This window comes from Phoca vitulina, unplaced genomic scaffold, assembly GCF_004348235.1.
Source record: "Phoca vitulina isolate PV1807 unplaced genomic scaffold, GSC_HSeal_1.0 scaffold28, whole genome shotgun sequence".
Taxonomy (NCBI): Eukaryota; Metazoa; Chordata; class Mammalia; order Carnivora; family Phocidae; genus Phoca; species Phoca vitulina.
The window spans coordinates 21393779-21409800 of record NW_022589731.1 but is presented as its reverse complement, the minus strand read 5'-3'; the positions used below and the strand labels follow the sequence as shown (position 1 = coordinate 21409800).

General features: G+C 49.9%; 1 protein-coding gene across 2 annotated transcripts in view; it reads left to right on the top strand.

The window, feature by feature from the left end:
• Positions 1-16022, top strand: part of LOC116643982 (disintegrin and metalloproteinase domain-containing protein 12-like) — a 583570-nt gene that overhangs the window by 454484 nt on the left and 113064 nt on the right. For both annotated transcript variants that reach the window (XM_032423146.1, XM_032423141.1), the window contains one exon: positions 8056-8132. In XM_032423146.1, coding sequence (XP_032279037.1) covers positions 8056-8132 — 77 coding nt within the window. The remainder of the gene's footprint in view (positions 1-8055; positions 8133-16022) is intronic.

Below are 16022 nucleotides of genomic sequence, written 5' to 3'. Positions count from 1 at the left end.
AATCACTAGATCAAACCCACAGCTGATAAGGATTAACCCACGTAGCCAGACTCTAGAATCAGAGGTCCTGGCCACTGTGATCCTGCCTCTGATTCACTTGGAACAGAACATGGAAGGGTCTCTGTTCCATGTTCCTGGCTGTGGTGTCTGTTGTTAATGGAATTAGTCTAGAAAACTGTAGCAGGCTGGATTAGGGAATGGACTAGCATTCATCTGCAAGGAGACACCAGCGCATGCTTCTGGGGGAGTGCACAGGGTGTTCTGCTCATCTTCAGTCCTGGAGCATGGAAGGGAAGCCCGAACGGCCCTCTGGGAGTTTGCTGAGCGCATCGTTCTGAAGCCCAACTGAATGCAGATCAGTAACGGTGTCGTGCTTTGTAGCAGTTTACAGAAGGGAGCAGGCCACAGGCCCTGTCCTCAGGGAGCATGTGGTCTGACTACAAACGACACGACGGGCCCATGGCAAGGATACTTTAGGAGCCAAATAACGGAAGCACCAAACCCACGTGGAATCTGGAATGAGTTCCCAGAGGAACCCCAGGTTCGGGTGACTTCCTTTTTCCAAATTGTTGGAAAGGGAAGGCTCTGAGTGAGGCCTTCTGTCTGGAGGCAGGATCACAAGCCAGGGAGGCAGACTGCCCAGGTTCAAATCCCAGCCGAAGCACTTAACCAGCCACGAATGTGAACATGAAACAGACCCTTGAACCTGGCACACAGTCGGGGCTTTAGAAAAGCGAGCCAGTTGTAGCCCCTGCCTACAACAATTCATAAGCACCCAGGACCGTACGTTGCTTTGGAAGTCCCTCTATATTAGGATAGCAGGAGGAGAAAGTGGGCCTCGGCCAGGAAAGGGGGTGATGCACTGTGCTGAGCAGTGTTCTTAAGGAGCGTGTGTCCTGGTGAAATGGCTACTGGCCCGTCTGCTCTTCTGACCTGGCTCCCTCCTGCTCGTGTTCACAGTTCTGCAAAGTCCCACACAGCATGCAAGTGGATTTGGAGCTGGGAGTTAGGAACCCATGCGGGAGTATAAGAAAATCAGCCCCCTTCTCTCCAGTGTGTCCATTGTTCTCACACATTCATTCATTCAGCAAAAACACACCGAGCTAGGGTTTAGCACAGAGGAAAGTTGAGTTTATGGCACAATGGGTTTAAAATACATATTTTCATATTCGAGATCTATGGGTGTGCCTTACATGTCACAAACTCTCCTTGTGTGATGTTTATCTGATCCCTAAAACCCTAGGCAATCAGGGTCACTCCCATTTCACAGATGAAAAACTGAGACTCTCCGTCTCCAATTCCAAGACTTTCGACTCGGGATCCATCAAGCGCTCTCACTCGTGCAGACATCCTGTTTCCAGGCCCAGTTTGCTGGGAGGTCCCGAGGAACGTGAACATGATTTCTTAAGCATGTGTTCCCTGATGCAGAATTCCAACACAGCGAAATAATGTGAATGGCCCCTGAGGTTCGTCCTTTATAGTCGCTTAACCAGACCTGGTTCTTGTTAGAGCTGAGAGCAAAGATAGCCCTGGGAGTATGGGTGTGGTGACTTACTTCTCAGCCATCCTGTCCCGCACACTCTCAAGGCCAAGCGTAATGTAGCCCAACCAGAGAAACGCACGGCTGCGAAATTACTTTTTCCTTTGCTCGAATGCACCACCGTGTTTTAGTCTCAAGCAAACCATGTGGTATGTGGGGGCCCGATGTTCCATGCAAGGGAACACGGCCTAGACCGCGGTCATGCTGACATATGCATGCGGGCCAGCAGCTCACACAGACACATGCAGGTGCACGCATGCGCACACACGTATGCTCCCACACACATGCACACGCTTCCACACAGACCCACACGCACTCACTCACCCTCGGACCCCTTCTATCTGCAGGGCTCTCTGCGGGTTTGGAAATCACTTTCCCACGGTTTCCTGAGTGGCACTGGGATAGGCTCTGTTGTACTTGAGAAGGCATTCCATCCAAGTTTGGGTTTTAGGTGATAGCTTTTCTTTTGGAAAAGAGAGATCTGTGAGGTCACATGTTCATAGCAGCAGGACACGGGGAGAAGCCGTCTGGCCTGGAGTCGAGAGGCCTAAATGTTAGTCCCCCCTAAATGTTAGCCCACTGACCAACTCTGTGGCCTTCGACAGCCACTTAACCAGTCAGGGCCTCGGTTTCCGTATCTGCTCGGGAAGGGGCTTGCCTGAAAGAGGAAGGTTGGCCTCAGATGGCCTGAAGCTTCCTTCCAGCTAGAACATTGTGTGATCCAAATACTAAATCAAGGCAGTTTGGCACGTTACATATGGTGTGGCTGGGGGTAGGATGGGGGTGGCTATAAACTTCCCGAGGAAAAGAGGCATTGAAAATAATTTTCACTCAGCATATTCCCTAACAGACTTTGTCTGCTCCCAGTCCTTTTGAATCACAAGGTCAGGCCGTTTTGTTAGCAGTTTAGCAGATAAAATTCCTTTCTTTCTAGTCCGCTGAGAGTTGGATAACAGAATTCGTATTTTACTTCCCATATGGCAGAGAGTGGAGGGCTCCTCTTCTCGAGCTCAAGGGTTCTCATTCCATCTCCCTCTTACCCACCATTACATTTGATTGATAGTATTAAACAGAAGGAAAATTTATTTTACTGGAGTGGGGAAATGCATTAGGTTAAGTAATAAGTATATAAAATACATGGTTAGAGGTTTTTGTGAAGGAAAAGATGTAATTTTGTGGTTATGCATGTTTGGGACTGTTTTCTAGGTTATGTTTTGTTGGTACAAATAGAATGTATTGGATCAGCAGAACCGGCAGCATCGACGTGCTAACGGGACAGTGTCTTGTTCAGAGACGCCGCCTCAGACACGGGTGTGATAAAAAGGGACAGTAGCTGACACTCTTGAGGCTGTGGAAGGGGATGCTTTGGGAACATTTGCCGGGGAAAACAACAGGATCAGTAGCTGCAGTGCGCCCTGGGCACACGGCCTCCCCGGGCATACGGATGTCTGTTGTGTCTCTCGCTGGTGTGCTCCCCTCCACACCCAACAGGCCAGGTGTTTGTGAATCCGTAAGGTCTGATGGATTCCTGCCTTCTAGCATCAGTCGATGGGAGGCAAGCTGGCTCTCGGATATGGTGGCAAGCCCTTGCCTGGAGACCCCAGAGCGGGCCCTGCTCCACATGCCTCAGCAAGAGGCAGGGGGAGGCGAAACCTCCCAGAGAGCGGGAGGCTACGTCTCTTCCACTCCTCGTAATCAGATTCACAACCAATTATGTGGCACATGGTGTGATGAGTATGTGTTTCTGAGTTTGAGTTTATCCATATGACTTACTGCATCCTCAAAATGAAATCACATTTGTGTAAGCATGTAGTGCATCATATTGAAAAAATCAAAACTTCATGACATTCGAATTGTCCTGGAGAATCTGGAATTTGGAGTTCTAGTAGCTATGCTTGGTAATCTGAGAAGTTAAGGAGTGAGCAGCAGGCTTGTTAGCTGTCCGAAGATGAATCAAACATAGTTTTAGCGCTAGGAAATAAGTTATGAACTCTGGTAATGACCGAGAGAGACGGGATGGCTTCGGGACCAGCTCATGTGAGCGAAGATCCACCCCCGCCTCCATTATCAGCACTACTTCAACTTAGTTGGTGAACTGGAAATTAATTTTATACTAATTTGTTCTCGGCTCATGCTTTAATGAGCTTATATTTCTGGGTATTTAATTTGAAAGTACGTTTGATAAATAATCTATTAAAAAATAAATTGAGACTGAGAATACATGAGTTTGAAATTTCAGAGGTCAGTAATTAAGATTATTGTCACTATTTGGGTTTTCTTTGTTTAACCAATACTCAGCTGCCAATGCAACATTTCATATTTCTCTAAAACGAGGCAAAATCTGTGATGTATGATGGGTGACAGATAAAAACCATGATTCTGGGCGCCCTGGGCAGCCTAAACTGATCAGCTCCTGCTCTTTCGCTTTCTGAGTCTTTTCCGCTCTGATGTGCCTGCTGGGCACCCAGGACCAAAATCCCCCCGCTGGGACCCCTCTGGTGCCCTGGGGCATTACGATCCAGTTACATAACCTCATCATGATTAGAGAATTGTTATCACAACTCCCTTAGGTACTCCCTCAGGTCCACTTATCTAGAGAGAGGGGGCCGTGGAGCCTTTCAAAAGTAATTTCAAGTGGAAACTAAAAAGGCAAGCAAGTTCTGGGTGGGTAACTGATATGGCAGGCTGGCAGGTGTCCCCTGCCACCGTCCTGATGCATTCCTTCCTGAGCCACCTGCTTATTGGAGAGGTCAGACTCACCATGGCTGTGAGTGCCCTGCTCCTGCCCTAGAACCTTCCAGGCAAGCAGAACTAACCCTCGTCCCTGAACTGCAGGCCCCTCCTCCATTGCCTCCCATCTTTGCACATGCTTTCCCTCTGTGAGTGGTTCCCTCTCCTGACTTCGCCCCTGGACACCTAGCCACCCCAACTCCTCAACATTGCCCGGAGGCCAAAAAAGAGCCACGAACTTTCATTGTTTGCAGTCAATATAATCAACAACATAAAAAAATCCAAGATAGGCTACTAAGTTTATACAAACTATAAACTAAGCTGATAAGATGGTCTGATATGGAATAACTTAAAAAAAAAAGTTTTCCTTTGCATGAAAAATAACCATGTATAAGACGTAATAGAAAAAAGATCCTATTTGTGGTATCAACAAAACTGCCCAATACCTAGGAATAAGCCTGATGAAAGCTTTTCAATGGCAATATGAAAAAAAATCCAAGACTAGACTGAAGGACATAATAACAACCTTATTAATGGAAACATACCATGTACATGAAAAGGAAAATTGATCTTGGTAGATTATAACAATGGATTATTATTTTTTTAAAGATTTTATTTATTTATTTGAGAGAGAGCACGAGCAGGGCAGAGGGAGAGGGAGAAGCAGGTCTCCCACTGAGTAGGGAGCCCGATGCGGAACTCAGTCTCAGGACCCGGGATCATGACCTGAGCCGAAGGCAGACGCTTAACTGACTGAGCCACCCAGGCGCCCATATTACAATGGATTATTAACCACATTATTAATATAATATAATTTCAATGGATTATTACGAAGTTTAAAATTTGATTCCAAAATTCAGCTGGAAGAGAAAATAGACAACAATATCCTAGAAACATTTGAAGAAAAGAACAGAACCAAAGAAAACCTGCCCTCAGCAAGGTTGCCAAGATAGCCCTTTAACAAATGGCTCTGGATCACCTGCATGTGCACATGCAGAAGAATGAGACTGGACTCCAGCTTCAAGCCATGTACAAAAATTAATTCAGTGTAGATCAATGTGAAATTAATTCAATGTAGATTAATTCAATGTGAATATAAGAGCTAAACTTGTAGAACTCCTAAAAGAAAACATAGGTGGAAATCTTCAGCACCTTGAGATAATGGTTTCTTCGATATGGCACTGAAAACATAAGCAACCAAAGGGAAAAATAGACCTCATCAAAACGATCAACTTTTGTGCTTCAAAAGAGATGCTCGAGAAAAATGAAAGGACAACCCACAAAGAGGGGGAAGATATTTGCAAATCATATATCATAGTATATACCCAAGAAAACCAAAAATGTACATCCACACGGGAAGTTATATGCAGATGTTCATGGCGGCACTATTCACAATTGCCAAAAAGTGGAAACAACCCAAGTTCCCCTCAACTGATGAATGGATAAACAAAATTTGGCATTTCCAGACCGTGTCCTATTATTCTGCAATAGAAGGGAATGACCCATGCTACAACCTGAATGAGCCTTGTAAACATTATGCGGAGTGAAAGAAGCCAGACACAAAGGGCCACATTTTGTATGAATCCACTGCCACGAAATGAATGAATAAGCAAATCCATAGAGACAGGAAGCTGAGGCAGAAGGAGCGGGTCCAGGGAAGTGAGGGCTGATGGGGATGAGGTTTCTCTTCGAAGTGACAAAAATGTTTTACATTTAGACAGTGGTGCAGCCGTACGACATTCTGAACCCGCTCACTGTGTGCTTTTAAAGGGTGAATGCTGTGGCATGTGAATTTAATCTTAATCAAAACAGAGAACTTGTTCTATCTGACATCCAAATGTGGGACAGCACAATAGGAACTAAACCGTGTGGCGATCTTGGCATGGAAATGGACAAATGGAGGTTGGTCTCAAGTGGGACAGCTCATGGAGTACAAAAGCAGAGCCGCGGGCATCCCGTATATGACACGTAGCACCTCCGATCACCAGGAAGGGGGAAATGGTGGCAGAGAACAACTGGGTCTCAATTTGTGGGGGACAGATTCTAACCTCACCACCCTCAAAGAATAAATTTCAGATAGATTAAAGGGCTAAGTATAAGACTATGGAAATAGAAGAAAATAAAGAAGGACATACGTGTGACCTTGAGGAAAGCCACCCTAAGTGGTACATAAAATTCATAAAGAGAAAGATGGAAAATTTGGCTTTATAAGAATGGGAAACTGTACAACCAAAGATATCATAAGTTAAAAAAAATCGTTTCTCACATAGTAAGCAAAGTATTAATATCCTGTATTTTTGGAGAACTTCTGGAAAAGTCAAAATAACGAGTGTCCAGCGCTCTCATCTCCCTCCTTGAGTTGCCTTTCAGATGGTCCCAGAAGTCTGTCCTCTACTCAGATAATCTCTACAGATAACCTTGACCCCTTTATTGAGGTGTTACAGGATGTCATCGGCTGCTTAATCCCATCCAGTCAGCCCTCTTCCTTTTTTTTTTTTTTGAGATTATTTATTTATTTATTTGTCAGAGAGAGATTGAGAGAGAGCGCACGCACAAGCAGGGGAGTGGCAGGCGGGAGGGGATGCAGGCTCCCCACTGAGCAAGGAGCCTGACGCGGAACTTGATCCCAGGACCCTGGGATCATGACCTGGGCTGAAGGCAGACTTTTGCTTTGTTTTGTTTTGTTTTTGTTTTTGTTTTTGTCCTCTAATGGCTGTTCCTCTACCGTTGTGTTTTTTTTTTAATTTTTATTGCTATGTTAATCACCATACATTACATCATTAGTTTTTGATGTAGTGTTCCATGAAGGCAGACGTTTAACCGACTGAGCCACCCAGGTGTCCCAGTCCAGTCCTCTTTCTTAGCAAAGTCAAGGTCCTCTTGGGCAAAACAGCTGGACACCAAGCTCTGCTCTAGGAAAAGTGAGTAAAGGAGCCATGTGCTGTGGTGGATGCAGCGGGGTTGGGCTGAAGCCCAGTGCCCACTCACCCTGCTCCTTCCACGCCGCCTCTTCTGCTGGGCCAGATGGCTGGCGTGCACAGGCCACGAAAGAGGCAAATGGAGCCCACTTAGCATTTCTTGCCTGTCAGCCACTTAGTGGGGGCCGCCCTATAACTCTGTTATGTGGATTCTGGACAGATCTCTGTCTCAGTAAGGAAGGGTCTGTGCTGTGGTTTCTTGTTGCAAGCAGTGACCTTATTCAAGAAGTGGAATTCTGCAGGTGTCACACGGGGACTTCTGTCGTAGACCGAAAAGACCTTCTTATTTTTCTTTTCCTGCTGAGAGAGACCGACAGCTCTCGACTGGGCAATTCAGGGCAGTCTCCTCCAGCTGCCGTCTCATCTGCTTTTCTGGTTCCAGAAGCCATAGATTTAGACCACGTTTTGTTACATTTCACAGTGTGCTTAAATAGGCCATGTGGGTCCTCATCTTGTTACAAAAGACAACTTGCAGGAGGGTAAGGTGGTGATGTCCATGTGCTCTGTTCTGCCGCTGGGTTTTGTGAAACACTCCACATCAGGGCTTCCCTGAAGGGTGTCAGTGACAAGAGTGGGACCAGGACGCAGCTTAACACCCCACTCATCATCTCTAAGTAAATCAGACCTTCCTGCCAGAGATCCTGGCTGGGTCATGCTGGGCTTAGCATTAAATATTAAGACTGGTTCAGTATTTTATGCCAAAAGGGAATCCCATAGCTGAAAGCAGGAGAAGGGGGTCGGAGGCGGTTGGCTTATAGTGAGCGGGGGAGAAGCTACGTGACTGAGCCGACTTTCTCCTCCTTGCAGGGTCACTGTTACTACCACGGACACGTGCAAGGATACTCTGGCTCCACAGCCAGTCTCAGCACTTGCTCTGGCCTCAGGTAAGTGGCCCTCACGGGGCCAGCTCCGGTCTTGAGCATGACCACCGCCTCCTCCTTCTCCCATTTGCTCTCAAGGATCAAGAGTAAATGATGGGGCCTGAGCCTCCACCCGGTGAGACAGGGAATCCCTGCCGGACACCTCGCAGGAGCACATCGTGCCCAGGATCTTAGTTTCTCTGCCACGGCAACTCTTTCTAGAAGGTTCTTAGGCCTGGTGGGTTGAGAGCCACTGAACGTGCTGAGTTGCTACATCCAAGGATTTTGTGATGATCTTTCGTTTATGTGGCTCTTGTGCTTAGTAATTCCCAGTGTTAGAAGGTAGGAGCTCAGGTACTAGCGTTTAGGCCGCGTGCTTGTCCACCGAGCCTCCCCTCGTTAGGGGCGAAGCCGAGCAAGCAGCTGAACGGAGATGGAGGTGAGTTGAAGCCAGGCATGGGGTGTAGGGGCTCTGGCTACGAGGCTGCGGCCCGTGTCAGGAAACAGGTCCGTTCCGTGGCTGGATGAGCCAGCCCTCACGGCTCGTCCTTCCGGATCACACTCACGCACCAACAGTTGGCTCTCATGCGCTCCCCGCGAAAACCAGTTTGTCTGCCCAACGTCCAGCCGCCTCCGCCTTTTTACCGGCTTCATCCATTGGGTTGGTGAGCCAGCAGCTGCATCCCCCCACGTCCTGCTTTGCTTGGGCCCCGGGTCCTGTGGGGAGAGGGACGAGGGCCAGGGGGCGCCAGCTTGAGTGAGACCAGGGCTGCCCTCTGGGCACCAGGAGCGCCACGTCCCTGGGAGTCCCGCGTGGGGCGCTGTACACTCACGACCCACGGCACCACCCGCACACACGATCTGCCACACGCACTACCACGCACATGTCACGCACACTCCAGCGTGCACAGCACACACACACACACACACACAGGTAGGTCCAGCTCTGCACGTGTGAGGGAGGTGTGGCTCCGCGGCGCTCGTCAGGGTGTGAACAGCTGTGGAAGAAGCCAGAAGCCTCCCCGAACGCTAGCGGAAACGGGCGCTCTCAGATTCACCCTGACACACGGCGGGCATTTCACGAACACGCTTCAATTAATATCGCGTCCCCGTGGCCGCACCTTATGCACCGCGGCGGTATCTGTGATAAGTCCCCAGCGTCACCCGGCCCGCGGAGCCTGGAGAAGCCCCCCGCCCCGGCTGTGGGACGCACCTGGCCAGGGAAATGCCCGTCCCTGTGTGGGGCCGCCACCCCGAGGACGGGGCTCTCCTGCCAGCGCCAGCCGCTCGGGCCCTGCTTCTCGCTCTCGTGGCCCCTGTGTCTGCCCTCTCTCTTCACTTGCGTGTCAGGGGCACAGAGCAGAGCAGTCCCTCAGTCGTGCCCCCCAGAGCCAGCCCCTTCCACTGCACCCTCCGTCTCCCATCCTGATCCCATTCCCTACCCCCGGGTGCCCTCTATTAACGTAGAACATGCATCCTTCCGGGCTACTGCCCATTCTTCATGACCCAGGTCACCTGCACAATTTACAGATGTCAAGAAAGGGCATCCTGTCTCACTCTGCAATTTGCTTTTGTCTTCAGCACTGTTTTGATATCCATCCTCCTTGGCTCACGTGGGACTGGTTCCTTCCTTTGACAAATAGGCTTGAATTTGCCACATCATATCTCTTCACAGCCTCCATGATGTGCATTTAGGTGGTTTCCTGCTTTTCTCAATTGCAGACCACACTGGTTGTGCCAGGGGCCTCAGGGGGTCTGTGCCTCTGTACACAGGGCCCAGCGGGGGGCGGGGGGGCTGGCGGGGGACGGGAAGAGCAGATGCCGTGCGGAGGCAGAAGGGCCTTCACTTTTACCAGCAACAGTCCTGCCACTTTGTTCTTCCAAGTGCCTGTCCTAGTTCCCACACTGGCCATCAGAGCTGAGAGTTCTCTCTCCTCACATCCTCCCCAATCCCTGACATATCTGGTGTATTTTCAGTGTTTACCACTGGAATCCAGCAAATTGTACAAAAAAGCTAACCCTCCCCCATCCGCCCTCTTCCACTCCACTCAGGTAAAACATGGCAGCAGCGTGGGGTACCCCTCCCAGCTTTCTCCTCGTCTGCGCAGGCAAAGCCCCGTGCATGTGTGTGTTTCTCTATTTTTATAAAAATAGGTCACATCTTCCCCTTACTCTACACTGATCCTTCTGTCTCTGCAAGTCAGGACACAGAAACTTAAATCTCTGGTTCACCCCACTGAGTGTGTACACACACATATCTCTGCACACTATTGCTTTCATAAAGCATTTTTGATACACCATTTATAGGATGTTATTGAACTTTGAAACATCTGCTAATCTGACACGTGAGCAGAGTTATCTTGTTGCCGTTGGATTGGCTGCTCTCCTGTTGTTAATCATTCCTTCAGCAGACATTCCTCGAGTACTTCCTCAGTGTGGGCACTGAAGGAGGTGAAGTGAGCCGTGCGGACGTCTGCAGGAAGCACATTCCTGGCAGAGGGAACAGCATGTGCTAAGCCCCTGACGCAGGAAAATGCCTGGGTTGGCAGAGCAGCAAGGTGGCTGGTGTGGCTGAGGCAGAGGAGGGAGAAGAGGCAGGGGAAGCTGAGGTCAGAGGAGAAGGAGAAGGGCCTTGGCCTCTCCCCTGTCTGTGACGAGGGTCACGGGAACTTCGTGCTGCGGTCTGACTTAACGTTCACACAGGTCACTCTGGCGGCTGGGCTGGAAACAGACTGTAAGGGGAGCATGTAGAGGGGCAGAGCTCCGCTGGGCTCCTTCCCAGGGATCCTGCCGAGCGACGGGAGCCCGGGCAGAGCTGGCACCCGTAGACAAGCAAGAGTCCAGAAACTTCTTCAAGGGCTTAGAGAGGCTTATGCCTCTGGCATCTGCATAAGCCTCTGACCATTTCCTTCTCCACCGAAAGTGCTCTGTGTCGGAGACTCGCTCTCCCGAGGTAGTGTGGGGCACAAATACACGAAGGCACCAAGCTCCTGCTACCGAGGAAGCCATGGGAAAGCCCCTCACGAGGTAGGGCCTCCCAGACGCAAGTGAGCCCGGCAGGCGTGCTGGGCGCTCGGAGGAGGGCAGCGTTTGCAAGTGACGAGATGCAGAGAGAGGACAGCCGCTCCCCGTGGACCGAGGTGCGCGAGGGAGGGACTTGGAACAATGAAGTGTCTTCTCGAAAGGCTGTCAGGGGGCAGGGGTCAGCAGGGTGAGCTGGGTTTCAGCTGGGGCGAGGAGGGAAGGTCAGGGGGAGGGTAGTTGGAGGATGGACCGTGAGTCCCAAGAGCACAGTGGGAAGGTGAGGGGGTGAGGGGAGGAGTGAGAATGGGGTCAGTTAGAGGATTAAAGAGCTGTGTGGAGACAGGGCCCCGTCTTGATGGAAAAACCAGAGCTTGGGCTCCTGGGGGAGACAGAGGCAAACAGAGATGAAGGACAGGATGGGGTCAGACCTGATGGCGTCTGGGACGGAGGGGAGGGACGGAGGGGAGTTCACGATGGATGATCTGGGGCCAACAGTAGATGTTTCCACCCTGGAGCACAACAGCCCTAGCAGTGAACTAGCAGTGAACTAGCACCATGAACTAGCTGTCTCCACACAGCTCTTTAATTCTCTAACTGACCCCATTCTCACTCCTCCCCTCACCCCCTCACCTTCCCACTGTGCTCTTGGGACTCACGGTCCGTCCTCCAACTACCCTCCCCCTGACCTTCCCTCCTCACCCCAGCTGAAACCCAGCTCACCCTGCTGACCCCTGCCCCCTGACAGCCTTTCGAGAAGACACGTCATCGTTCCAAGTCCCTCCCTCGCGCACCTCGGTCCACGGGGAGCGGCGGTCCTCTCTCTGCATCTCGTCACTTGCAAACGCTGCTCTCCTCCGAGCGCCCAGCACGCCTGCTGGGCTCGCTCGAGTCTGGGAGGCCCTACCTCGTGAGGGGCTTTCCCATGGCTTCCTCGGTAGCAGGAGCTTGGTGCCTTCGTGTATTTGTGTGACAGTGGACAAGGAGCCAGACCTCTCTGAGCCCCAGTTTCCTTGCATTAAAATAGAATAAAGTCTCTAGCTGAAGTGGTGGTTTTGAAAATTAATGCAGTGACCTATAGGAAAGCGAATCCTAGGCCTGACTTTGAGTGAGCAGCCAAAGGAAGAACCATCAGACCCTTGAGACTGTCTCGTGTTCTTTGATTCTGGGATGGGCCAGTCGGGAGGTATGTTCATGCAGTACTTCTGGGCTAATTCGATGCAAAGCTGTACTCCTCCTAAGGGAAACATGGCGGATGCACACAGGACCATGGTGGGAAAGATCACACGTGGAAATCACTGTCACTCTACCCTGTGTGGTATCCAACATGCTTAAAAGTTAAGAGTCTCTAATACACACCTGGAAAGGGAAAATCCACAAATCCACACTTTACTGTTGCACCTCTCTGGAGCCTAAAAGATGGACCTGTTTGTTCAAAGGCCACTTATTGAGGGCTAGGTATTTCTAGCCTTCAAGTTAACATAAAGGTCAAATTGTGCAAAGAACAGAAAAGCTAATTCGAACTGGCAAAAAAACAAACAAAACTTGGAGGTAGACTCATGCTACTTAAAAGGCCACAGGTGGCTTCAGGCATGGTTGGATCCAGGGTCTAACCAATGCTATCAGAGTCCATTCTCTCTCCACTCTAGCCTCTACTTCCTTCTGTGTTGGTTTTATTTTTACACATGGCTTATTTTTTTGTGGTTACAGAGGGGTTGCAGGCAGCCCTAGGCTTACAGCCTCAGAGGGCAAGTAAAAGAATGAGGGCCCCTCTTTCAAGTTCAGCAAAGCTCCCCAAAACACATCTGATTGGCCCTGACTGTGTCATAGGCCCATCCCTAAAATAATCACAGCGTCCAGTGGTGGGTATGATGCTCTGGTTTAACTCCCTGGGTCAGGCTGCGGGTGAACCACACCCAACCCCAAGGATGGGAAGTGGGGTCGGTGAGTGCACCAAGGAAAACCAGGGAGCTTTTGCCAGAGAAAGAACAAATGAGGGCCGGGAGAGTAAGAAACAAACAGGCTTCTTCCAACAATGGCTTCTGCACATCTGTGAAGAAATTTTAGACCATCAAAACTGAGAACAGGCATTAATAAAGGCTTCGGGATTGGTGTGGTAGTTTTCAGGTGATTTTCATAGGCATATCGAACAACTTGATGGGTAAAGAGAAAGGGTATCTCCAAGGTATTCCTAAAAGCTCCTTTTAAATAAGACAACTTACAAACCAGTGATACTAATTCATTAGTTTTAAAAGATGAAGAGGAAGGGGGCGCCTGGGTGGCTCAGTCAGTTAAGCATCTGACTCTTGGTTTTGGCTCAGGTCGTGATCCCAGGGTCAGGCTCTGAGCTTAGTGTGGGGTCTGCTTGAGATTCTCTCTCCCTCTTCCTCTGCCCCTCCTGCTCATGCTTTCTCTCTCTCTCTCTCTCAAATGAATAAATCTTTAAAAAATAAATTTAAAAAATAAAAAATGAAGAGGAACAATCAGAGTATTCCCAGAGTAATATTCAAATAGGATAAATCTGCGTTCTGTGTTTGGCCATGCCCCTCTGTCACAATTCCCATCCTTCTTCCCAGGGCTGCCCACCAAAGGTGCAGGTACCTATCCTCCCACACAGAGAGGTCAACCTCTCTGCCCAGTTTGAGCAGCATCTGCTTCTCAGCCTCCACCTCTCGTCTCCAGCACCCGGACGATGTTCCCTCCGGGGTAGTTGGCACAGACCATAATGTGGCAAAGAGGAATCCTGTAAAATTACGCGTGGCTGGCATTTTAGGAAAAGTCAGAAGAGTAGGTGCTGCATCATCTGGTGTCGGCCACCAGGAGGGGTGGGGACGTTGATGGGGGACACTGAGCGTGGGTGGTGCTCCTGAGAAGTTGGACTTCCCAGCTCTTTGTGTTGCTGTTAGAAAAGCAGCAGACCATGCATCCACAGAGAAATGCTGGAGTTACGGAGTCAACCTTGAGATCTTGCAAGTAGAGAATCAGACCAGAGAAAAAGCTCTGCTGGATCAACTACCCACTGCAAGAAGAATCGATTAAGACTGGAGATAAAGGGGAGGTGCCGCCATCATGGCACCAGTCCCGTCGATTTAGAGAAAGAATAATAGGCATTAAAAATTATGTTCAGTATGGTGTGACTCAAAAACACATTCAGATCTAAGAACGTGGGGGAAAACTCAAATGTCCTAGGGGACACATTAATTAGAGCCCAGAAGATTACAGCTTTGCAGAGAAAAAGCAGAGAAGGAACGTCCTGCACTGCTTCAAAAAGGTTGGATCAAAGATGGGCAGCAAGAAAATACTCAGTCCTGGAAGAGAGAAGAGAGGAGGGGAGCAAGCAAGTCAGCCTTCTTTATTTGAAGCTTGAGGGGGGAAAGAAAAGGAGCGAGAAAAGCATAAAGATCCCAGTAGAAAGCGGGATTAAAGAGGGAACAGCTCTTTAATAGGATGGAGTGCAATGTGGAAAACAGGTCATAAAAATGAGTTCAGCCGTGGAGTCTATTCTTACTTTGAAAGGACTCCAAGTTAAAGGCAAAGTTCAGGCATAAGTTAATTTTCTGCTATATCATATGTCTCCCCAAAATGCTCAGTCCTTATTAGCCTGTGTGTCCCCCAAATGCTCAGTCCTCGTTAGCACGGTTCCAGCACAAAGATGCATGATTCTCCTTTGACGTTCTAGACTCTCATTTTCTCTCCCTGCTTCGTGCCTCACGCCCCCTGCCCGTAAGTACCTGACCCCCAGCAGTCCCGTGGGCATTGGGGACTCCTCCCCACCATGCTGCACAGGGACCCAGCTGTCGCGGTGCTGGGGACAGAAGTCTGCTCCCACCCTGGAGGTGCTTACCTGCTGTGTTCTGTCACAGGACAGACGTCCATCCCTGGCACGCTCCTGCTGCAGCATCAGAACAGCATGTCCCCGTGTCCTGATTTTATTCATAAATACCATCCCCATCCAGCTCTCTGGCCGGAGCCTGAGCTCCTCGAGGGAAGACACCGTCTCTCACCACTTCTTCTTGTTCTCTTGCTCCACCCTCTCAACTCCTACTTGTGTCTGACACAACGGAGTCTTGGGGGCTCACACTTTTGGGGTAAGCCAAGAGATCTCCCATCACCTGCACACACAGTGGTTGAAATGAGGCTTAATTTCTGAAGGAACCACCTGTGGTTTTAACAGACTGAAGCCCACCGTTCACTTCAGAGATGAGGAAACTGGTATCTAGGGTTGTAAACTAGAATGGGTTATAATACTAATTTTACTTCTAAATGGGGTTGAAGCTATTTGAGCCCAAAGCGTACATGCACTCACACTTACACACTCATGCCTGCACTTGAGTTCCTGCGTGCGCACACTTACACCGTCATACACCACCGTACCATGTGCTCACACACTCGCACTTGTGTGCTTACACACACATACTAGCACACTCTCAGATGCGTGCACACACATGTGCACACACACATGTCCCTGGGGGTGTCGAAGACACATGCAGGGGATGCCGGACTTTCTTCTTCGTCATCATTACAGTTCCTGCTTTCCTGAGGGGAGGGGCAGTGTTAATGCCACCACTGCGCAGAGCTCCCACCTGAGGCTCCGCCATCGGGGGCCTCGTCCTAATGCCGCAGCTCGGAGCTACAGATCCCCACACCAAACGACACTGTCACCCCATTCCGAGGCACAGCTTCTGTCTCGAGAGAGGCATCTCCCGCACTTACGCACCTCTGCGTGTTCTCCTGTGATGCTCACAGAGCCACGGGCAGGCACGGCTCTACGGGGAGGAAGCCCCCCCACCAATTCCACTGTTTGCTAACTTTCCAGAACATGCCTCATGCTTCTCACCGTCTTTGTCCCTGCCGTCTCTCTGCCTGGTACGTGCTTCTCTCCCCACCTCCCAT